Source organism: Bufo bufo, chromosome 8, assembly GCF_905171765.1.
Source record: "Bufo bufo chromosome 8, aBufBuf1.1, whole genome shotgun sequence".
Classification (NCBI taxonomy): domain Eukaryota; kingdom Metazoa; phylum Chordata; class Amphibia; order Anura; family Bufonidae; genus Bufo; species Bufo bufo.
Window position 1 is genome coordinate 215,837,818 of NC_053396.1, and position 24,592 is coordinate 215,862,409.

At 43.4% G+C, this 24,592-nt stretch overlaps 1 protein-coding gene across 4 annotated transcripts in view; it reads left to right on the forward strand.

Moving 5' to 3' along the window:
• The window catches only part of DIAPH2 (diaphanous related formin 2), a 1,253,176-nt gene extending 1,229,419 nt beyond the window's left edge, over positions 1-23,757 (forward strand). For all 4 annotated transcript variants that reach the window (XM_040442348.1, XM_040442349.1, XM_040442347.1 and 1 more), the window contains one exon: positions 23,131-23,757. In XM_040442348.1, the coding sequence (XP_040298282.1) occupies positions 23,131-23,195 (65 nt within the window). In that variant the 3' untranslated portion in view covers positions 23,196-23,757. The remainder of the gene's footprint in view (positions 1-23,130) is intronic.
• The last annotated feature ends 835 nt before the right edge of the window (positions 23,758-24,592 follow it).

Genomic DNA, 24,592 nt, shown 5'->3' on the forward strand with positions numbered 1-24,592 from the left:
TGTCTAGCTTCTCCTACCACTGAATAGAATTTAATATCACTGCAGCCTGCAGGAGAAAGTAGCTAGCTTCTCCACCTACTCAATACAAATCAGTATACCGTAACTGCATCCTGCATAAGGAAGTAGCTCAACAGAAAGCAATGTAACTGTAGCCTGAAGGAAGGAGTAGTTATCTTCAATTCTTACTCAATAGAAAATCAGTGTAAGAGCAGCCTACAGGGGGAAGTAGCTAGCTTCTCCTATTCAATAGAAATAAATATAAGTGCAGCCTTCAGGTAGACGTAGCTAGCTTCTTCACCTACTTAATGCAAATCATGATAACTGCATTCTGCAGAAGGAAGTAGCTAGCTTCTCCACCTACTCAATACAAATCAAGATAACTGCATTCTGCAGAAGTAGCTAGCTTCTCCTCCTACTCAATACAAATCAAGATAACTGCATTCTGCAGAAGGAAGTAGCTAGCTTCTCCACCTACTCAATACAAATCAAGATAACTGCATTCTGCAGAAGTAGCTAGCTTCTCCTCCTACTCAATACAAATCAAGATAACTGCATTCTGCAGAAGTAGCTCGCTTCTCCTCCTACTCAATACAAATCAAGATAACTGCATTCTGCAGAAGGAAGTAGCTAGCTTCTCCACCTACTCAATACAAATCAAGATAACTGCATTCTGCAGAAGGAAGTAGCTAGCTTCTCCACCTACTCAATACAAATCAAGATAACTGCATTCTGCAGAAGTAGCTAGCTTCTCCTCCTACTCAATACAAATCAAGATAACTGCATTCTGCCGAAGGAAGTAGCTAGCTTCTCCTCCTGCTGAATAGAAATCAATATGCAGTGCTGCCCATAATTTTTCATACCCCTAGCAAATTTTGACTTAAAGTTACTTTTATTCAACCAGCAAGTAATTTTTTGACGGGAAATGACATAGGTGTCTCCCAAAATATAATAAGACGATGAACAAGAGGCATTATTGTGGGGAAAAAAAAAACATTTCTCAGCTTTTATTTACCATTGAGCAAAAAGTGTCCAGTCCAAAATTATTCATACCCTTCTCAGTAATCAATAGAAAAGCCTTTATTGGCTATTACAGCAATCAAACGCTTCCTATAATTGCAGACCAGCTTTTTGCAGGTCTCCACAGATATTTTTGCCCATTCATCTTTAGCAATGAGCTCCAAATCTTTCAGGTTGGAGGGTCTTCTTGCCATCACCCTGATCTTTAGCTGCCTCCACAGATTCTCAATTGGATTCAAGTCTGGACTCTGGCTGGGCCGCTCCAAAACGTTAATGTTGTTGTCTGCTAACCATTTCTTCACCACTTTTGCTGTGTGTTTTGGGTCATTGTCATGCTGAAATGTCCACTGGTGCCCAAGGCCAAGTTTCTCTGCAGACTGCCTGATGTTGTCGTTGAGAATCCTCATGTATTGCTCTTTTTTCATGGTGCCGTTTACTGTGATTAGGTTCCCTGGTCCATTGGCTGAAAAACACCCCCAAAGCATTAGGTTCCCACCACCATGTTTGACAGTGGCGATGGTGTTCTTTGGGTTGAAGGCTTCTCCTTTTTTTACACCAACTGGACACTTTTTGCTCAACTGTAAAAAAAGCTGAGAAATGTTAGTTTTTTCCCACAATAATGCCTCTTGTACATCATCTTATTATCTTTTGGGAGACACCTATGTCATTTCCCGTCAAAAAATTACTTGCTGGTTGAATAAAAGTAGCTATAAAGGGAACCTGTCATGTGGATATTTGATTATAATCTAACTAATTATATACACTTATTAACTACTAAAAAGTACCTTAGATGTATTCACTTACTGGTGTGACAGATGCTTACCTCATAATATACACACAAAGATGCCACATGCCGCATGCTAATCAGCTGATTTGAGTCCAGCGTGATGTCAGTGAGTCCAGCGTTTTATTAATTCAGAGATTTAGCCACTCCCCTGCCCACCTGCTGCTGATTCATATGGAAAATAACTGTCAATCAGCAGCAGGTGGGCGGGGAGAGTCAGCAGCTCATGAATATTCATGACTGAAGAGAATCAGTCACTTATTTATGTTGCCCTTAGTTAGGACACCATAAAACTGGTGACAGGTTCCCTTTAAGTCAAAATTTGCCAGGGGTATGAATAATTATGGGCAGCACTGTAACTGCAGTCTATAGGAGGACATAGCCAGATTCTACTAAATAGAAAACAATGTGACTACACCCTGCAGGAGGAAGTTGTTTCCTGTGTCATAACACAAATAGCAGTTGTATTGTCTACACTGAGACACTTTGTGACGAGAGGGTTAAACTATTGCCTTCAGCCACTGACGCTACTTATTTAGGATAAGGAGACGAGGAATGCGCTGGCACTGCACCAGTCTCTTTGTGATCCTGATTTCTGCAGTCACATGTGGGTTCAGACTGGTAAATGTCATCGTTCGTACAAGTTACAGTCGCGCTTCGCACATTCACTTATTTAATTGTCAGTTAAATGACTCCCACAACAACAATATGACCCGGAGCCATCCTCGTCAGACATCACACATTCACTCACTTGTGCGTGAATGAGATTTAAAATTAATATGTGATGAAGTTTCTTCTCCAGCTAGATACATAATACGAACATGCATTAAGCCACAGCGAGAGGCTAGGAGCATGAATACCTGCTCTTCCCGTGGAAAACTACAACTCCCAGCCTCACCTAACAACAACTATCTGCACTTACAAAACAGTCAGAGGGACGAAGTTTGGAGAACACTGGTCTAATGAAGTTGCAGCTAGTATGGTTGCCCACAGCTGACATTGCTGGAGAAGTGGCGACCAAACAGGCATGTTACTCTACAGCGGCTACTGGAGGCGAAATGTGGTATTACATGGCGGTCCTTCATATGGTCGGACCACAGGAAAGGGGAGCTGCTTCTACAGAGAAGCGGTCTGCTCTAGCTCATGAAAGGGACCTATGGACAGGTCTGAATGCTCTTTCAGGGTGATCACTCAGCTTTCCAAGTGTCCTGAACAGTAAGGTCATGCTATGACATTTATTGATCTCAGAAAGTTGTCGCAGAACTACTGTGGAGGCCATCTTAGTTGTCACCCAGCTTTCCCAGTGTCCTGAGAACTAAATCTACTGGATGCTACAAATGAACTACGTGATACACGATAGATGTAATGGTCATATATTAGCTGCCACCCAGCTTTCCCAGGATCCTGATGATTACAAATTAACTCCACTTTTCATGGAATATGCTAGTACATGGGCTCTAAATTACCTAATCAGATACACCGATAACCTAAAAGAGTGAAGGAACATCAACAAATAAATTATAATGTATAAATGTGTATCGGAATACATACATAAAAAAAAAATACTGCTGCCAAAAAACCTAGAGCAAGAGGGAGAAATCCCAATATTACTGCTAAAGACATAGAGCCACCGCTGAGCGTGTGGACAACTTCACCATAGAAATAAGACAACAAGCTGCATCAAGTAACGTCGCCAGGGTTCTCCCAGACCCCTGAAGGCCATTGTGGTCGTCACCCAGCTTTCCAGATGTCCTGAGCTGTAAATCTACCATAGGATACAAATTAATAACACATTCCTAGAGTTCTAGACTCTAAGTTATCTTCATTGCCACTCGGCTTTCCCAGTGTCCTGAGCAGTAAATCTACTGGATGATACAGACTTCATATTTCTGGCATGCCAGCCTGGAAAAGCTTTGGGAGAGGCTCTAAGATGGATGTTATGGCCATATTTGTGGTCACCCAGCTTTCCCAGTGTCCCGATACCAACTAATGCCACAATTCATGCATTCCGCCATCACAGGAGTTCTCCGAGCTTTCTGAAAGCCATGTTACTTGTCACCCAGGGTCCTGAGCAGTAAAGCTACCGGAGGATACATATGAACCATATATTATATTCAGGATTCTGGGAAAGCTGGCGCAGATGTGCAATGGGCTTCCCGGTTATCACCCAGCTTTCCCAGGGTCCTGAGCAGTAAATCTCCCTGATGGTACAAATAAACCACACACTACTGGCATTCAGCCTTATGGTCACTGTAATGGAGGCCATCTTGGTTGTCACCCAGCTTATACTAGTATCCAGTGATGGTCAGTTTGCATTGTTCGCCAGCGAACACATGCGGGCTGCCATCTTGACTCACCCATCCGCCAATGCACAGGTAAGCCCTTACCTGTGCCTGTGCCGTGAGCCGGTCTGAAATCAAATGCGGTCACCGGGAGCAGGCAGTTCCGAGAACAGCCGCATTTGATTTCAGACCGGCTCACGGCACAGGTAAGGGCTTACCTGTGCATCGGCGGACGGGTGAGTCAAGATGGCAGCCCGCATTTGTTCGCTGGCGAACAATGCGAACTGACTATCATTGCTAGTATCCCGAGTATTCAGAAGTCTGGGAAAGCTGTAAGATGTAATGGTCATCTCACTCCCAAAATAAAAAAAAACAAAAAAACAACTGGCCTAATGCAACATTGTAAGAAGTTAAAAGAGGAGGACGCCTCGGGGACTGTCGCTGAGTGATTTTCAGAGCCTTTTTTGTGGCAGCTCCATTACGCCACTGTCCGCATAAATACACCTTGTTCTATCCCTGCATGACCTGCAAGTCGAGCATCATGAAGAAAGGGAAAAGCAAATTGGCAGTGCTTATAATGTCTTCTGATCGGCGTTCTTACGTGGGCTACACGAGTCCACGGTCAACCCGTTCTATACATGATGCTCTATAGACAAGTCTAAACATGTCTTTTTGTTCCCGTTCCTCACCAGGAGCCTGAATCAAAGGCAATATATTAGGTGAGGAGAAATCCAATGTCTCCTTTATTTTTTTTTATGCTGCAGATTGTGTGAGCTTTTCATGGCCAAGAATACGATACATCAACGTTGGAAAAATAACGTCTGCGGAGATCCCAAGGCAAAACAGTAGAAAGAGAGAACGTTTTGTAACTTCTGGTATTGCACCAACATAGTAGCACCACCTGGCAACTGAAATTCTATACTGTGCTAAAATAGTAGCGTCACCTCGCAAATGAAATTCTGTCTACTGAGAACCCACCCGCTTCAAGACCATAAGACTGATGCACAAGGAGTTGCAGTCTTAGGGTCATACATAAGTCCTACATTTTGTGCTGATTCATTTCTTAAGATTTTCTGATCTCCAAGTTCCCTGTATATAAAAAGTTCCAGCTGCCTTCAGCCACCACTAGGTGGAGCCCACTAGAAACTGTATATACGTTGAATAATACACTAAGCTCCTGCGCTCCCCCTAGTGGCGGCTGAAGGCTAAGCAGTCTCGATTCTGGGCTGTTACATTGCTGCAGACTTTCAGGAAATTAGAGAGATTGGTGCAGTTGATGTATTTCCCTCACATAGGATTGTCTAGACTGGATGGACTTGTAACAGACCCACAGCTGCAAGGAGTATTGGGTCGGGAGAGGTTTTCTGCCTTGAACAGGAACAACTCCCAGCAGGAGATGGGTAGAAAAGTCAGCCACTCACTTCTGACCCCAGAGCAGATGCAGTACATGAGCTGCAGAAAGTTACTGCTGTAGGCCACTAACCTCTACCACTCACCCTGGATGAGATTACAAGCCCTCATGTGGTTCTAGCTCTGCTTCATGACTGCATCCTCATTTTCCTGACTCATCACCTGTCATACATTATGGAGCCGACGCGCTGAACTTTTCTGTTACTTTTAATAAATGTCCGCACGCAAGCAGCTGCAGTTTACTTCCGTCTGCCTTCACCGATGACATTTTAGCACAAACTGATCAATGAAGAGACCTAAAGATCAACAGAAGCCTCCGGCGGTCATTAATCAGCGTCAGGCTGGAATAGTATGGAATGTATAGGAAGCAATGCTCTGCAACCTTTCTGAATGTGTACAATCACTGTATCATGAAAAGTTCTACAACTTTATAATAGGCTTTGTGTTTCAAGTCTCTACCATTTTAAAGAACTCTGCTTGCTGTCAATAGATGGGATTATCCAGTCTAGACAATCCTCTGGGAAATAACACATCTGCAGAACAAATCTCTCTCCTGTCCTGATAGTTTGATACAATGTAGCATTGAAGGTAGAATGTATCAGTGCTCATACACTGGATACAATTATTACAAATTTAGGGCTACTTTCACACTTCCGTCGCCGGAACCGCCTGATTGATCCGTCAAGACGTATGCCAACTGAAATCATTTGTAAGACTGATCAGGATCCTGATCAGTCAGAAAAATGCATTGGAATGCCGGTGTCATCCGGAAAAACGGATCTGGCATTTTTTTTTTTTAAATTTCGGTCTGCGCATGCATAGATCGGAAGGCCGGATCTGGCAATAATACATTCCTGTGAAAAAAAATGCCGGCATTCAGGCAAGTCTTCAGTTTTTTGGGCCGGAGATTAAACCGTAGCATGCTGCAGTATTATCTCCCTCCTGAACAGTCAAAAAGACTGAACTGAAGACATCCTGATGCATCCCGAACGGATTGCTCTCCATTCAGAATGCATGGGGATGAAACTGATCAGTTCTTTTCCGGTATAGAGCCCCTAGGACGGAACTCAATGCCGGAAAAGAAAAATGCTAGTGTAAAAGTACCCTAAGAGAGTTTTCCAGTATTTTGCTACTGATAAGCTATCGTCTGGATAAGTCATCAGTATCTGATCGGTGGGGGTCCGACACCCAGGACACCCCCCCTCCGCCTCAGCTGTTTTGAGAAGGCTGTGCGCTCTCCTGTGAGCGCCGCCGCTTTCTCGTAACTCACCAAGCACAGCTCTGTACATTCTGTAGCACCCGTTAGTGTTGAGCGAATCGAGCTCTGGATCCAAGATCTGAAGTCGATTCATTCAAAACTTTGTTTGAATGCTGTATGGAGACCAGTCTCCCAAATGTATGGGCTCGGGCGAGGTGAAATTTATCATCGAAGTCTCGTAAGATTTAGGTTAATAAGGTCAGACTTCGATTTTTAAACTTGAAAAACATTTTAAAACTTGGAAGTACCAGACGGTGCCGAAACAGACTTCAGATTCAAGTTTTAAAATGGTTTTCAAGTTTAAAAACCAAAGTCAGAAGTTATTCATCGAAATCTTGCGAGACTTCGGTGATAACAAATTTCACCTCGACGGAGCTCATACATTTGAATGCAGTACAGAGACGCATCTCCGTACAACATTAAAACAAAGTTTTGAACAAATCGACTTCGGACCATGGATACAAAGCTCAATTCGCTCAACACTTGCAGCTGTGATTGGTATCGTACCTCAGTCCCATTCACTTGGCCACATTACCGATGAATGTGTCGTCACTCAGCATAGGAAAAGCATAGAGAAGGCTGCGGCAATACTGCCAACTATACTGCCTTCTCGAACAGCTAATCGACGGGGGTCCCTGGTGTCGGACCTCCACCGATCAGATACTAATAATCTATCCTGAGGATAGGTCATCAGTATAAAGATCGTGGAAAACTCCTTTAACATAAAAGCCAAACATTCAGCTTTTCATTAGATCAACATGCAAGGGCAAAGGTCTTTCGACTAAGTGGGAGGATTAAGGGTGGGTCTTAACTCCCCATATCTTACTCCTTGTTGGGGAGTGGGAGACCAGAGTTAGCTGTTGTCAGGTTGCTTAGGTTTGAGTGAAGTTAGATTGTATCATTGCGCTGGTTATATGAGTAATATCCGGATTATTGGCATCTGCTACCAGCAGCAGTGACTCCGATAACAAGGCTGGTGGCCTCCACCCTCATGAAACTCTATGCTGCAGACTATAAAAGGAGATAATAAGAGAGAGTACAGCACCATGCATACGACCAATCGTGGTAATGTGCCCACCTTATGCCCATATCATCATACTGGTCGCCATAAACAGCAGCGTCTGAGTTCTCCGCTGTATTACATTGTTTCTACACATAATAACTGGGAACATAACGTGGCCCTGGAAAAAAACTCAAACTAAAAGTGGTCCCATGTTGTCGGCCAGTTCAAATTGACAGAAGAAGGGGCAATACGAGCAGGCAAGGCCAGCAATACCACAGTGTAGCACAAAATACCGCCCTAGCAAAACCAAATACCACAGTGCAGCATGAAATACTGCCCTATCACCATGCTGAGGATGGCGATACAGTCAAGTGCAGGAGGGTACCTGCGGCGGCCAGCCAAGTGCATAAGCACGTACCTGATCCTCTTAGCATTAATATTGTTGAGAACTTCAGATCATTATGTACCTGGACAGTGGCCGCTACTAGGGCTTGGGTGGCCCCCTGAGAAATTTCAGCCTCTGGTCCTCTCCTGCACTTCCCTCCACTGTGTCACTGCAGACAACTAGGAATGAGCAAACCCGAACTGCAAAGTTCGGGTTCTTACAGAACTTTGCAAATTCAGGTACCTGAACCCGAGCCCATACTTTTTCACTGAAGGTCAGGTTCGGGTTTGGTTTGTCGGTCAATTTTATTATTTTCCGTTATAACATGGCTATATCAGAAAACAATATGGTCATTTAGGGGTTTAAAGAGAAAACCAACAAACAAACAAAAACAACTCACCTCATCCACTTGAACGCGCTGCAGCAGCTTCATCTATCTTCACTGAACAGGACCTGCCATAGGACTTGCGATGTGCGCAACGACTTCACCGTGCTCTCCCACATGGTGACGTCATCACGCATATTGCACGTCCTGTTCAGTGAAGATAGAAGAAGCTGCTGCAGCGCGTTCAAGTGGATGAGGTGAGTTGTTTTTTTTGTTTAGTTTTTTTTAACCCCAAAATGGCCATATTGTTTTGTATTCTGTCTTAAGAATGCTATTACTTTCCGATATAACCATGTTATAATGGAAAATAATAAAGTGAAATTCGGGTCCCCATTGACTTCAATGGAGTTCGGATTCAGGGTCAAGTTCGGGTCCAGAACCCGAACTTTGACCTGAAGTGCGGACGAACCCGAACTTCCACAGGTTCGCTCATCCCTACAGACAACGTCCTGGAACTCCTTGACATCATGAGGTGGTTTGTGGTGACCTCCAGAACATTTGCCTGCTCTTCCAGGAGGTCTCCCCCTTTCCCCACCGAGTGTTATGTATGATTTAAGGAAGACAATGTGAAGATATCTTTGTTTCCCTTCCTTTCTGATAATCTGGTACCTGCCCTGCTGGGCAGATTCTGCAGATTACCTTGAAGCATAGTTGACAAGTAGGTCAGACCCTCGTGTGAGGGAAAGGCTTGTTCTTAAAGTGCATAAAGAATGAGACATCTGCAGTCGTGTCCTCCGCAGAGAATCCGCACCGCTTTTCATGCATGTGGAACTTTCGATAAAGCTGACCCGGCTTTTTCTCCTCTCTCTCTATATCTCGGGGCGTTCATTCATATCAAGAGCTTAGCTTTTCATGGTTTGTAGCACTTGCTGGATCCTTCCCAGCACTGATTTACAAGCATCCAAAGAAAAATGGCATCATATATACCTTCCAATGCAAAGCTCACGCTGGGCAGGAGGCTGAGGATTTATCATCCGCAATTTATACTCTCATCATTCACTGCACTGACTCATAGTAACATCAGATGATGCTTAGTATTCGTATATCCATGCAGAGAGATCGGTGCCTTATATGCATGTATAGTAATAGTGGTAACAAGCAAGTAATGAGGCAACAGACAAAAAACATGGATGTAGCAGAGCACTGCTGCACTACTGCAAATTGACCCAATTCCCCCTTCTCAAAAGCAAGCCACCCCCCAGTGATTATGAGTTCGCCACGAGTTTGGCCAATGATACTGTCAGGAAAGTTTTGTAAAATTACAACATACCCATAGAATAAATGGTCATTCCAACGTCATTACGGGTAAATCTCCTTTCCTGGGGTATAACTTTAGGGAGGCAGATGTAGCAGTCACACCCAGGACCTAACGATCCGAGGAATTTCTGCCCCATAAGAGGACACATGGAAGGGTCATTATCCACATGTACATCTGCAGTATTATGTGGTCATGACCATAATTGCCAAGACTATCTCTCATTTTAAGGGCAATCCAGGAATATTTTCAAACCAGGCAAAAACACCGGGACCACAGATATATTATGTCTTTTAGACTGGCTCATATCAATTGTATTAATCCATTAGGTCACAGTCCATAACAATTATTCACCTGTCTTCCCCCACGAGGTCCTCTTCAGCTCTAGATGCCATCACACATGACGTACGGATACTGGTCAGCACCAGAAAACCATAAACAATGCCCAGAATGGACAGTCTAGCTTGCAGAAGAAGACGCAAGACCAAGGAGAGTCATTTAAGAGAGTCTGATCTGGGGTCTGAATGATCAGAGTATGGTTTGAGGTGCTCATACTAGGGTCTGTTGTGTGTCTCATGTCTTCCTAGGGGGACCGAATATCCTGATAAACCACACCCTGTCGAAACTGGAGAGTCCTTAAACAATTTTTTTTCGACTGCTAACAACCCCTTTATTTGTATGATATCATGCGTGGACTGGCCCACCACAGTACCAGAGGATCCTCAAGCTCTGATGCAATAGTGGTCATCAAAGGTCAAGGAGAAAACAAAAATGGAGCTGCCTTTAGAGATAATCACTTGCCACTAGGGTCTATTTCTATGATTCAAAACCTATTAGATATTAATGATGATATGGGGGCTGGGTCCTGAGAATAATTAGTAGGCCCAAGGAACCCCAGTCTGACATTCTATGGGATTGCGCAAAATTATTAAGTTAAACACTATCCACAGAATATGGGATGAGCAGTGTCTGATCAGTGGGCGTCTGACCACTGGGATCCTGTGCATCCCCTCAGGGGCATCGATATGGGGGGGATTAGATGTAGCAATCTCACCCAGCACGAAAAGTGTTAGGTCCATTCTACACTGGATCCCAGGAGCTCATGCCTCACATGAAGCTCTGCAAATGCTTTAACGTTACCCCTTGCTCCAATTATTTTTAATAAAGAAAGACTTTAATGGCACTTCTGGACAACTGGTTTCTAAATTACCAGAGAGTCTTGTATTTTAGGTTGAAAATTACTTTCATGACTTATTCAAATTACAATGAAGAAGAAGAAAAAGCATATGAAATAGCGACAGTTGTCCTGCTGAGAAAACAAGACAGTAAAGAGAAGTTGCCTCCTACACAGAAGACTCAGGGGGAACTCATTCATCAGCCCCACATAAAATATTCACACTGACAGGGGGGAGGTCGCAGCACCGTCCCTGCTGCACCCATTCATCCCTCAGCACCACAGCGAAATGCTAGAATGTGTATTAATGATACAATGTATATATTCAGTATACATAATAGCCATGGTCTGATGTTTCATTAGTGAACCCAGTAGCTACCTATACTATAAATTATACTCAAATTAAAGGGGTTGTGTATATATATAGCAGTAGAGACATTATATTTGAATAGGCTCACACTAATGCCCAGATAGTGATAATATATCAATAGATCAGTACATATCTCACACTAGCAGAAGGACTCTGCTTTGCATGGGTATATTTCATCTACTTTGTTTTACGTTTCCGTCTGTCATAAAAAGATATCAACAGTTCCCCCATAACAGTAACCTCTACAGTACCCGCCCCTTTAACAATGACCTCATCAGTGCCTGCCCCTTTAACAGTGATCTCCACAGTGCCCGCCCCTTTAGCATTGACCTCCAAAGTACCTGCCCCTTTAACAGTGACCTCCGCAGTGCCAGCCCCTTTAACAGTGATCTCCACAGTGCCCGCCCCTTTAGCATTGACCTCCAAAGTACCTGCCCCTTTAACAGTGACCTCCACGTGCCTGCCCCTTTAACAGTGACCTCCGCAGTGCCAGCCCCTTTAACAGTGACCTCCACAGTGCCCGCCCCTTTAACATTGACCACCCCTTTTACAGTGACCTCCAAAGTGCCCGGCCCTTTAACATTGACCACCCCTTTAACAGTGACCTTCACAGTGCCCGCCCTTTTAGCAGTGACCTCCACAGTACTGCCCCTTTAACAGTAATCGCAAATTTAGCATTGACCACCCCTTTAACAGTGACCTTCATAGTGGCCTCCCCTTTAACCGTGACCTTCACAGTGCCCACCCCTTTAACAGAGACCTACACAGTGCCCACCCCTTTAAAAGTGACTTTCACAGTGACTGCCATTCACAATGACCGCATCTTTAACAGTGACTTTCACAGTGACCGCCCCTCTAACAGTGACTTTCACAGTGATTGCCCCTTTAACAGTGACTTTCAGAGTGCCCACCCCTTTAACAGAGACCTTCATAGCGCCCGCCCCTTTAATTACACAGACCTCCACAGTGCCCACCCCTTTAATAACAGTGACCTCCACTGTGCCTGCCCCTTTAAAAACCTGGAGTAAAACTGTGTTTATGGCAGTTTAAGAGAAAGACTTGCAGGCTTGTATTGGCTAATCTGGGTTATTTTTTGGGAATATCTCAGGAACGGTACGTTCTAGAGAGCTGAAACCCGGTCTAAAACCTTCCCGGACACCTGATGTACCTGTGTGCCAAATTTGGTGCAGATCGGTCCAGTCGTTTGGTCGCGCATAAAGAACGTCCAGACAGACAGACAGAAATTAATTTATATATGTTTACGCTATACTGGAAGTGCTGCCTCTTCATTCATCTGATATACTTCGTGGAGGAAGAGCCGACCTCTGTGGGGATTTGCACCCGGTACACCTCATCTGACTGTGCTGCTGCACTATTTGTGTTTTCTGTATAAGAGATATATAGTAAATACACTCAGCAAATGTCAGAGAACCGTTAGGTACTAATTGTAAGTAATGATTAATAGGCGAACTGTGATTAGTACATAGTACATGCTATAAAGACCATTGCTCAAAACAGTTAATTCTGATGCCGAATATAGATGATGCCCAGTACAAATCCTCTCTGTGGTTAGATACACAGTATCAATGCAGCTGAATATATTCACTCCACATATAAGTGGCAAATATCCCGGATAATCCGTGCTTAGCAATGCAGGATTGATACACAGTCTTCACAGCGTTAGTTGAGGTGGTTTGTAATAATGTGGAGTAATGATAGTCATTAATGGAGTAATACACATATATATATATATATATACCACGTTAGTTGGAGCGGTTCGCAATCCTATAGAATAGTAGTGATCGTTGCTAGTAATCCTTTTCTATATTAATATATCAAATGTCAGTGCGGCAGAGTGGAGTCCACTGCGCAATACGAGTAATAACTGTCCCGGGCAGTCAAAACTTTATAATCTACAAGTATACTCCAATGTGGTATTTCGCTTGAACGCCTCGCTGAGGCTCTTACCGCACATCAACCGTTTTGTGGCTCATATGGAGTAAACGCCGGCCGGCTGGACTGTATGAGAGCGTCCCTATTAAAGTATATTTGATTCCCCTTGGACTGTGTTCCTGCCCATGTATATACACACTGTATACCAAGCCTGTCCACAGGTTGAGTGTGTTTTTGTGTGGCATACTGCCGTTGGAAGAAATAAAAAAAATAATAAAAAACACTACAGGTGTTTATACCCAAAGAACATTATTTAGGAATCGGATGAAGTACTGTAGTAGTTGCAATGACTCCCGGGAGGGTCTCATAGGAACCCAAAGTTCAAGTACTTGCCCAGTGATGCATGCAGAGCTTTATAAATCTGTGATCTCCAACCTGTGGTTCTCTAGCTGTTAAAGCCTACAACTCCCATCATGTCTTGAGGGGCCACATGTTGGTTGGACATACATGAACACATGAAAAGGAATATTTGATGTACTCATTGCATATGAATCCTTTACAGAAGATTGCAAAGTTGGCCCCAATTAGGTTAGGGGCCCAAACTAAAGCCTTTGCACCAGGGGCCGAGAGCTGCGAGCTACATCTGACAAGGCTGGAGTCTCAAAGCTGTAATAGGAGAAGCAGAAACAGAAGAGGCAGAGAGGCTGGGCGATGCTAGGTGGCAGTGTGGCTTCAGTCCTTTGTATTTTCTGTCATATGCACCTGTTTCTGTCCTCAGACTATCAGCTTCCCTGTTACAAGATCCATATTCTCGTGTATTATTTACAGCATTTTTAACTACTTCTTTCCTGGGCAGAACCTCTCAAACCTTCAGCCAGTTGCTTGTTGTTCCTGTTCCATGTTCGAAGTGGTTAACCAGGACGAGCTGAAGTCTGTGGATAACTAGAATTCAATAATCACCCAGGGGACCGTGTATCAGAGAAGATTGTGTCTATTGGGCCCTGATGGAACATCCAGTCAAAGTTTCATCAGCCATAGAGCTTGTAAGTGGCCACGAGCTGGTAAACAGTCAACACGGAAAGACATTGCCCAATCGCCCTTTAAGAGATACAGCGCCTACGGAGATGTACTGTGTGCATGGAGAATGTGTATGGAGATCTAGCTTGTGTGAGGAGATCCAGTATACATAGATATAGTCTATGTATAGAGATCCAGTGCATGGAGATGTACTGTGTACATTGAGAATTTGTAAGGAGATCAAGTGCGTATAGAGATCCAGTGTGTATGAGGCTCTAGCATGTGTATAGAGAACTAGTGTGTGTGAGGAGATCCAGTATGTGTAGATATAGTGTATGTATAGAGATCCAGTGTGTATGGAGAACTGGTATGTACAGAAAGCCATTGTGTATGGAGATCTGGTATGTACAGAGATCCAGTGTGTATGGAGATCTGGTATGTATAGAGATCTAGTGTGTATGGAGATCTGGTTTGTATATAGAGCCAGTATGTATGGAGATCTTGTATGTATAGAGAGCCAGTGTGTATGGAGATCTGGTATGTATAGAGAGCCAGTGTGTATAGAGATCTGGTATGTATAGTGATCCAGTGTGTATGGAGATCTTGTATGTATAGAGATCCAGTGTGTATGGAGATCTGGTATGTACAGAGATCCAGTGTGTATGGAGATCTGGTATGTACAGAGATCCAGTGTGTATGGAGGAGATCTTGTATGTATAGAGAGCCAGTGTGTATGGAGATCTTGTATGTATAGAGATCCAGTGTGTATGGAGATCTGGTATGTACAGAGATCCAGTGTGTATGGAAATCCAGTGTGTATGGAGATCTTGTATGTATAGAGATCCAGTGTGTATGGAGATCTTGTATGTATAGAGATCCAGTGTGTATGGAGATCTGGTATGTACAGAGATCCAGTGTGTATGGAGGAGATCTTGTATGTATAGAGATCCAGTGTGTATGGAGATCTGGTATGTACAGAGATCCAGTGTGTATGGAGGAGATCTTGTATGTATAGAGAGCCAGTGTGTATAGAGATCTTGTATGTATAGAGATCCAGTGTGTATGGAGATCTGGTATGTACAGAGATCCAGTGTGTATGGAGATCCAGTGTGTATGGAGATCTTGTATGTATAGAGATCCAGTGTGTATGGAGATCTTGTATGTATAGAGATCCAGTGTGTATGGAGATCTGGTATGTACAGAGATCCAGTGTGTATGGAGATCTGGTATGTACAGAGATCCAGTGTGTATGGAGATCTGGTATGTACAGAGATCCAGTGTGTATGGAGGAGATCTTGTATGTATAGAGAGCCAGTGTGTATGGAGATCTTGTATGTATAGAGATCCAGTGTGTATGGAGATCTGGTATGTACAGAGATCCAGTGTGTATGGAAATCCAGTGTGTATGGAGATCTTGTATGTATAGAGATCCAGTGTGTATGGAGATCTTGTATGTATAGAGATCCAGTGTGTATGGAGATCTGGTATGTACAGAGATCCAGTGTGTATGGAGGAGATCTTGTATGTATAGAGATCCAGTGTGTATGGAGATCTGGTATGTACAGAGATCCAGTGTGTATGGAGGAGATCTTGTATGTATAGAGAGCCAGTGTGTATAGAGATCTTGTATGTATAGAGATCCAGTGTGTATGGAGATCTGGTATGTACAGAGATCCAGTGTGTATGGAGATCCAGTGTGTATGGAGATCTTGTATGTATAGAGATCCAGTGTGTATGGAGATCTGGTATGTACAGAGATCCAGTGTGTATGGAGGAGATCTTGTATGTATAGAGATCCAGTGTGTATGGAGATCTGGTATGTACAGAGATCCAGTGTGTATGGAGATCTGGTATGTACAGAGATCCAGTGTGTATGGAGATCTGGTTTGTATATAGAGCCAGTGTGTATGGAGATCTTGTATGTATAGATAGCCAGTGTGTATGGAGATCTGGTTTGTATATAGAGCCAGTGTGTATGGACATCTGGTATGTATAGAAAGCCAGTGTGTATAGAGATCTGGTATGTATAGTGATCCAGTGTATGCTTGGAAATTTAGTATGTGTATGGAGATCCTGTGTGTACGGCAATCTAGTTTGTGTTCCAAGATCAAGTACAAACTTACAGGTCAGATCAAAGCTTTTTAATGCTTTCCCCTTAAGGAGTGGTGGGTTCAAAGGGCATCTGTCAGCAGTTTTGTCCCTATGACACTGACCTGTTACATGTGCGTTTGGCAGCTGAAGGCATCTGTGTTGGTCCCATGTTCATATGTGCCCACATTGCTGAGAAAAATTTAATTTTTTAAAATTGCAAATGAGCCTCCAGGAGCAACGGGGGCGTTGCCATTACACCTAAAGGCTCGGCTCTCTCTGCAACTGCTGCGCCTTCTACACAGGACCAGGTGATGAAAACATCATGTTTTTGAGCAAAAAAAAGTCCCAAATTTTACAACTTTTTTGCAGGCAGAATTCTGGAGTGCAGGGAATGATAAATTGCACCCTTTGTGTTTTTCATTTTTACCATTTTTTAAGATCTCTGCTTGCTGTCAGTAAATAGGGTTTGTTACAATTGTATCCAGTGTAGACATGCCTCTGCAGCACAAATCACTCTCCGGTCCTGTTACAAGGTATCACTGCAGGAAGAGGGAGTGCAGAGTTTGCAGTTGGTGGGCACCTAAATGCCGCTCTGCCATATGAGAAGTCGGTATTATAAAGAGCAGATGGAACAGATATAGTAGAATGGCTGTGGCGTGCTACCTCATCGTTAGTGATGAGCAAAGTTTTGAAAAATTCGATTTGGCAGCTTAGCTGAACTTCGTCAAGAAATTAGATTTGTTCCGAATTAGTTACAAATTGCTTTTCATTGTATGGAGTTGGCGCAAAGATGGGGAACTGCGATCGTACCGCCCCCGTCATTTAACCCCTCAGATGTCGTGTTCAACGCTGCTTGCATCATCTGAGACTCACAGTCAGGTGCTCAGGGGGTTAATCCGGGGTTAAAAAAATATATTAAATTATACTCACCTCATCCACTTGCTCGCTTAGAGGCCATCGGCTCCCATCTTGATTGCAGAAAACCTGCAAAAGGACCTGCAGTGGGTGTGATGACATCATCACTGATGCCGTGAGTATATATTGTGGGGCTTTGCTCTGGTAGACAGGCTTGCGGACACAGTACAGAGGCAATGATAACGTCTTTAATTTAAACAGTTCGGTGTTTATTCACACATAAGGAGATAAGCAAAACAAAAAGTCAGTTTCAAGGGAAACAGTCACCTTGAGTCTGCTGTTTGTTCACACCATGCAGTAATGCAGAAGTACTTGGACATAGCAGAAACCACCTGCTCTCACGCCAACAAGGTAGCAGACCTTTACCCAGGCCCAAACTCCCAGGTCCCAACACAGAGACTGATAGAGCTTCACTGTCAGAGAGGAGTAAATTCCTACCACCTGTGTTTTATAGCCCAAACCAAGACCTGGCCTGGAACATGGGGAGCAGCCACCCATCCTGCACTTTGGCTGCTTCCAGTAAGAGCCGGCCCGGATCGGCTTTACAGCCATTCTAAATAGCAAAACCATGCCAGCCAGCACTAGCTGCTGCTGACACATGAAATTACCGGCTCTTACCTCACCGAGGCCAGGTATCTCGGTGACACATACCTTTCGCCAATGACGGACCCTTGCGCCTTCCTATAATATATATACACACACACACACAGAAGTTTACTGATGTGACAAGTACAAGGTATAACAGTGCTTCGTGTACAGATATATGTGGTCAGTTATATACTATGATTATTGTGTAATGTACATGATGTAATAGTGGGAGTAACTGTCTGCAGTACTATATATATATATATATATATATATATATATATATATATATATAGGGAATGGGGTGCAAAGGAAGAGAAAGGAGGAGGACCTTCTCTTACCGCTCCATTCTAGTCTCAGTGGAGACGTCATCCTGCAGGTCTTCTCCATGATGTTGGTTGAAGGGCCTTTGATGATGCTCTGTGCAGTTTCTTTACTCGATGTATAGGACCTGTGATGACATCATCACGGTCCTTTAGCTTTCTCTACTGATAATAGGGATACTATACTGGAGCCGGACAGTAGTTAGTGAGCGGGGCCTTTTCTCCACGGGCCCCATAGCAGCTGTGTGGTCTGCCTTTTCTGGAGGTACGCCACTGTCCACAACAAATCTGCCAATTCTGAACATAGTCCTGGGACTTTTGCACACACAAATGTTTTCAGTTATTGACAGCAAGCAGAAATTATGAACTTTGTGCAAAATGGAGACCCAAAAAAATATTTACAAATTTGCTGAATGTTTTATTATGCAACACTTGAGCGTTAGTGACAAAGAGTACCAAACTTCCATAACACAAATGTGATTCTAGTATTCTGGACACAATTCACCATCCCGCCCAACCACACTATATTTCCTACAAAGGCTTATGGAGAGCCAATTGTACAGCGAGTACGCGTGTGCAGTATTGTAGGCCAGGCGATGCCCCTCTGGGTTTCTGGGAAAGATATTTAAATTAGCTTTTCTTCAAAACAGAAAAGAATGCCGAATAAAGATATGCGATTTCCATACACTTGCCTGGAAAACAATACTTATACGTATTTTTTGGTCACCCTAATGACAAAGAGCACCACAAAGAATTCTTCACAAGGCAAATCAATCAAGTAAGACAGTTTCTTTTGAGACATTCTGGTTCTCTTGTCCTCCTAGAAAGATCACTAGATTGCATGTTTGATTGAGAGGGGTGTAAGCTTTGTAGGATGTTGTAATTCTCTTGTCTCACTTTCAGTTGAAGGTTACTTTGGAGGTATCTCTGTCTGAAGTTGATCCAAAATAGTAAAATAAAATTGCTGAAGGTGAACAGGAAGGAGATGTTGCATTATTGTCACATAGCAGATTGGTAGAGAAGCCTTTTTTGCCTTTTAAACATGCTTGTAGCAAAGCTAGAAAAGTAGCTAAGCCAGCCTCACATCTGCAGCAAGTTCTTTCAGGACAAAAGCCATTAATCAGAGAAAAACAAATGAGAACAACATTTCTAGTTTCAAGACCTTACGTGGTTTAGGAAAACCCAGAGGGGCATCATCTAACCTACAATACTGTGCACACATACTTTGCGTACCATGAACTCTCCGTAATGAGAAAGAGTACCGCTTAGACAACACATATATATTGTTGATAAACACACATTTGTATACTAGTCTCTCCCCCCCCCCCCGTTTTTGCTGTTCTACTGAACCAAAGCGTTGCTGTTTTTGCAGTTGATTTTCTTGCAGTCCCGCGACTGGCCCGGGGCAGAGGCAGCGGCAACCTGACTGGCCCGGGGCAGAGGCAGCGGCAACCTGACTGGCCCGGGGCAGAGGCAGCGGCAACCTGACTGGCCCGGGGCAGAGGCAGCGGCAACCTGACTGGCCCGGGGCAGAGGCAGCGGCAACCTGACTGGCCCGGGGCAGAGGCAGCGGCAACCTGACTGGCCCGGGGCAGAGGCAGCGGCAACCTGACTGGCCCGGGGCAGAGGCAGCGGCAACCTGACTGGCCCGGGGCAGAGGCAGCGGCAACCTGACTGGCCCGGGGCAGAGGCAGCGGCAACCTGACTGGGCAGGGGCAGAGGCAGCGGCAACCAGACTGGCCCCAGGGTGGAGGTGCCGTTACTGGCCCAGGGCGGAGGCAGCAGCGCCATGAATGGCTCGGAGCCAAGTGAGTGTAACTGGCTCAGGGCGGAGGCAGCAGCGTCCTGACTGGGGAGGAAGTGCCATGACTGGCCCAGGGGGAGGCAGCCATGCTCAGCTATCTCCGGAACTCCAATCGAAATAAATGGAGTGGCAGCACGCAGGTGCGACCAGATGCTTCAGTCTTCTCAGGGGGTACGGGGCCCCCATTATCATGATTGGTGGTGATGCCAGTGGTACGACCCCCACCAATCTAACAAGTTGTTCTCTATCCACAGAATAGGGGATAACTTGTAACAACTGGAGTAACAATGAGAGGTTTTTCCTATTTCCTCTAAAATAAAAGGGGTGGTACTAGAGATGTTTTTGAGGTGCAGGTGCCATGAACCTTCCACTGATTGAATATATAGAGGGCGACATGACTTTAATTACTTCATGGAGCTGAACTACAGTGACAGGCAGAAATGGGGAAAGAAACTAGCTATGTTTTTTTCTAAAAAAAATGAAAAAAGCAAAGAAAAAAACAAATTAATTGACCCTTACAGATCTATTCTGCTCAAATGCCTGGTTGAGGCATATTTACTACAGGCACCATGACACAGGGAGCGAGGCTGCACCGCTACAGGCTCCATGACACCAGAAGCAAGGCCGCACTGCTACAGGCTCCATGACACAGGGAGCGAGGCTGCACCACCACATTTTTTACTATTTTTTTCTTTATTGTTTTTGTGTCAAAAGCAGACACCAGTTTGATTTACGCAAGAACATGGCTGAGCTACATAAGCCCGAACACAAAACTTCTTTTCATTATACTCTATGGTTCATTTACTCTCACGATAGAGACACAAAAACATGACATGCGGAAAACGTTTTGAACACAAAATAAAAAGGGATTTTTGTTTTTTTATTTTGTGTTGCTACAACCCAGGCAAGCATTCTGTGCATGAACAAATACTCAAGGATGTGATTACGTGCCTAGATGCCACCATACAAGTTCACAGAAGAAAACTTAACTCATTTTCAGGTTCATGCACGTTTTTTTTCCAGCTGTAACATCGTATGCTAATGGTAATGACATTACGAGCCGAACAAATACATGGTATCGTAGACTGTTTTAACGGAATGTATTACAGGAAGCAGATTAGATGTAATGAAACAATATTTAAGTAATATTCAGACGCTTTTTAAAGTACTTTTTTATGGATAATGTTTAATTAATCTGCACGTCCCCCGAGGAGTCCAATCTATTTTTAATGCAAGTTACGCTAGGAAATGCAGGGATAATTTTACACTTGTTCGGTGATAAGAAATTTGCTTCTATTCTGGTTGGGAATTGGTCGAGTTTTTTTTTTTGTGACATGTCCCTCCTTTTGTAGACAATGGTGTAACTATACAGTTTGGACCATAGGTGACAGGGGTGCAACCTTCTACCATGTTCATTGATCAAAAAAGCAGAAATTCGTATTCTTTCAGATGGTTCCATTGTAGATTTTTGTTAAAGTTTTGTACTTGATTATGGGGAAACACCTTGCTCGAGAAGCTACCAACATTTGCGTGCTGACTTCTTCTTCGGGAGAGTGTTGTGGGCATGCCCTGTGACCTGTGCAGAGGTTATTGCACAAGAAGATAATGGTTAAGTTAAATGGCGGATCCTGTTTTATCGGTCGCCTGTTATTGTAATTCGACCTATGATAATAATAAGACTGCTGAGAAGGGTTATTTTTCTGTAGAACATGAATTGTCATCTTATTAGGCTTAGAAATCAGTCTGACCTCTGGATAGGTCATTGATATGGGATTGATGTGGGTCCGACACCTGGGACCCCCGCCAATCAGCTGTTTAAAAAGGCATTAGCACTCCTGTGAGCGCCGTGGCCTTCTCTGTGCTTAACATTGTATAGCGGCCGTTCTCGGTATCATGCTCAGCCCCATTTACTTCAATGGGGCTGAGCTGTGCCCAGACCACGTGGCCGATGAACATGTCGTTACTGGCCAAGTAAAAGCTGAGAGAAGGCTGCGGCAATACTGCCGATGCCTTCTCAAACAGCTGATTGACGGGGGTCCCTTGTGTCAAACCCCCCACCGATCAGATAATGATGACCAATCCAGAGGATAGATCATCAGTAGGGAAATGTCCGAAAACCCCATTTAAGACTTTGAAGTCTTTGCCCTCATGGAAAGAAGTGCTTAAAGTTGCATAATGGTGAGGGGGTAGCAGAGCGTTCAACAGCTCATGACAAATATTACCCTGAACCTAAAATCTCAGGGATTACTGTAGTTAACCCTATTATCCCACCCCCATCATAATATACACATAGCTGGTTGATGGGAAGCAGGATCACTGGTCCTCGGGCTTTACTTTCCCAGACAAAGTCAATAATGGTCACTTGGGGCCAATATGTCAAACGTTTAGCCTTTATCAGAGGAAGACCTCCAGTGCGAGGACCAACTGTGAGTAAGAGGAACTGAGATGAAAAGGTTTGTCCAGGAATGGAAAAACATATTTACCTTCTTCCAGAAACCATGTCACACCTGTCCATGGTGGTACTGTATCTGGGTACTGCAACGGCTTGGCTGCAATGTCACATGCAACCTGTGGACAGGTGTGACATGGTCTTTAGAAGAAAGCACCCATGTTTTTCTAGCATCCACCTGGGCTAGCAGTCATCCAGTCACATTTCATAGGCAGAAAACAAGTTCTTCTCACCTCTCTAAGACTCCCCATAAAAAATAAAAACCCTATTGCTGAAAATCTTCACAGTCCTGCAGCATAATCTAGGTTACTGTATCGCGTAAAGGAAATGATCAAGGAGATTTTATTTTTCATAAATTCCTCGGCTTCCTGTGTCTTCTCCCTATCTTCTGTGTTCACATTTTAACAGGTAATTGAAGTGTCTTCTGATGAAGTTACACAGATTCCTTCCAGAAATGACAACTTTACCTTTGCATTTGTTTAGCATGCAATTATTGCCAAGGGAACTGTGTTAGCACATTCTGCCTTTGCTTTTATCACCCCTGTTTCTCTGATCAATTTAATGCTGATTGCAGAACTGTTGAACCTGTCCCGGCAGCCGCACTGTGTTTTGCCTTCCAGATAACTATTTACATATTCATCTCTAATAGTTTTACGGATGCTTTGAAGACCTGTTGACAAAAAAATATATATATATATATATATTCTAATGCTTTGTTGTTATGTTGCAGAAAATCGGGTACCGGCGTTGGAGAGGTCACGCTCCAGGCACCAGGGACGGATGGTAGCTACATGAGTCTCCAGAAACACCAAAGAGATTTTGGCACTGCTCCCTCAACCAATAGAACAAGAACAACGCTGAGCGTGCAAAGAACTTCAGCTCAGAAGGGAAAAAGGGAAACAGAAAGCTGACAAAAAAATTATATATCAAAGGAACGTCCTTAATATCAAGCTGGATTTCGTTTTTTCAGGGGGGGGGGAATTCAAAAATGTTTTTGTTGACAGTGTTAGAGACATCCAGTTAAATATTGCTACTTTTTGACTTCCAGTTGTGACAGGGACAAAAGATATTCTAATTTGTTGGTCTAATATTTTTAAGTTTTATTATATATGGAGATAACTATAGCAAGGATTTGTGACTATTTTGAAGTATTTTTACTTGCAAGAATCAGGAATTATCCTTGGTTCGTAAGTAGTGTTGGGCGAACATGCTCGGCCAAATATCGCATGTGCTTGAGCGAGATGCTTGAGTCAGTGTATTTAAATCTAATTTAGCCTCTATTTCTGAAAAGTTTCTGGCGGGATTCGAACTCACAACCTTCTACATTACAGCCAAGAAGGTTAACTACTACACTATAGAGCTGCATGCCCAGTAAGTATTCCTATACAGCAGAAGATTCATATTTTATTTCTTTTTAGTAACTGGCCATGTAGCTCTATAGTGTAGTGGTTAACATTGTGGGCTATAATGTAGAAAGTTGTGAGTTTGAATCCTGTCAGAAACTCTTCAGAAATAGAGGCTAAATTAAAAAAAAAAATATATATATATATATATATATATATAAAATATTTATAAATGTAAAAAATTAGCAATTACTAATATATGTATTTTAGTAATTGTATTTTTTTTTACAATATATATATATATATATATATATATATTTATATATATATATTTAAATTTAGCCTCTATTTCTGAAAAGTTTCTGGTGGGATTTGAACTGGCCATGCAGCTGTGTGATGTAGTGGTTAAGATTCTTGGCTGCAATGTAGAAGGTTGTGAGTTCTAAGGCCGTCAATCTTTTCAGAAATAGAGGCTAAATTAGATATAAATACACTGGGGTGTCCCCAAGCACTGACTCCATATATGGAAATAGCTATATATGGAGTCAGAGCAGGGACTCCTAAGCTGAACTAGAGTCCTGACACCCTCCCCTCTTCAGAGCAGGGGGTGCCTGGTATAATGCTCAGGTGCTCTGTAGAGCACCTGAGCATCAGGAAGTGTTCTACTCGAGCACACAAGCGCTTTGGTGCTCAACCAACACTATTCGTAAGGAAACATGTATGGTACCATCTGTCTCGTTCTCACTATTATTTTATTGTGCAGCAAGTGCCACTAATGATCATTTTTGTTGTTTTTAATGGTGTTTGATAGGTTCGGCTATTCACTCTTCGGCTTCTCACATTTGATAT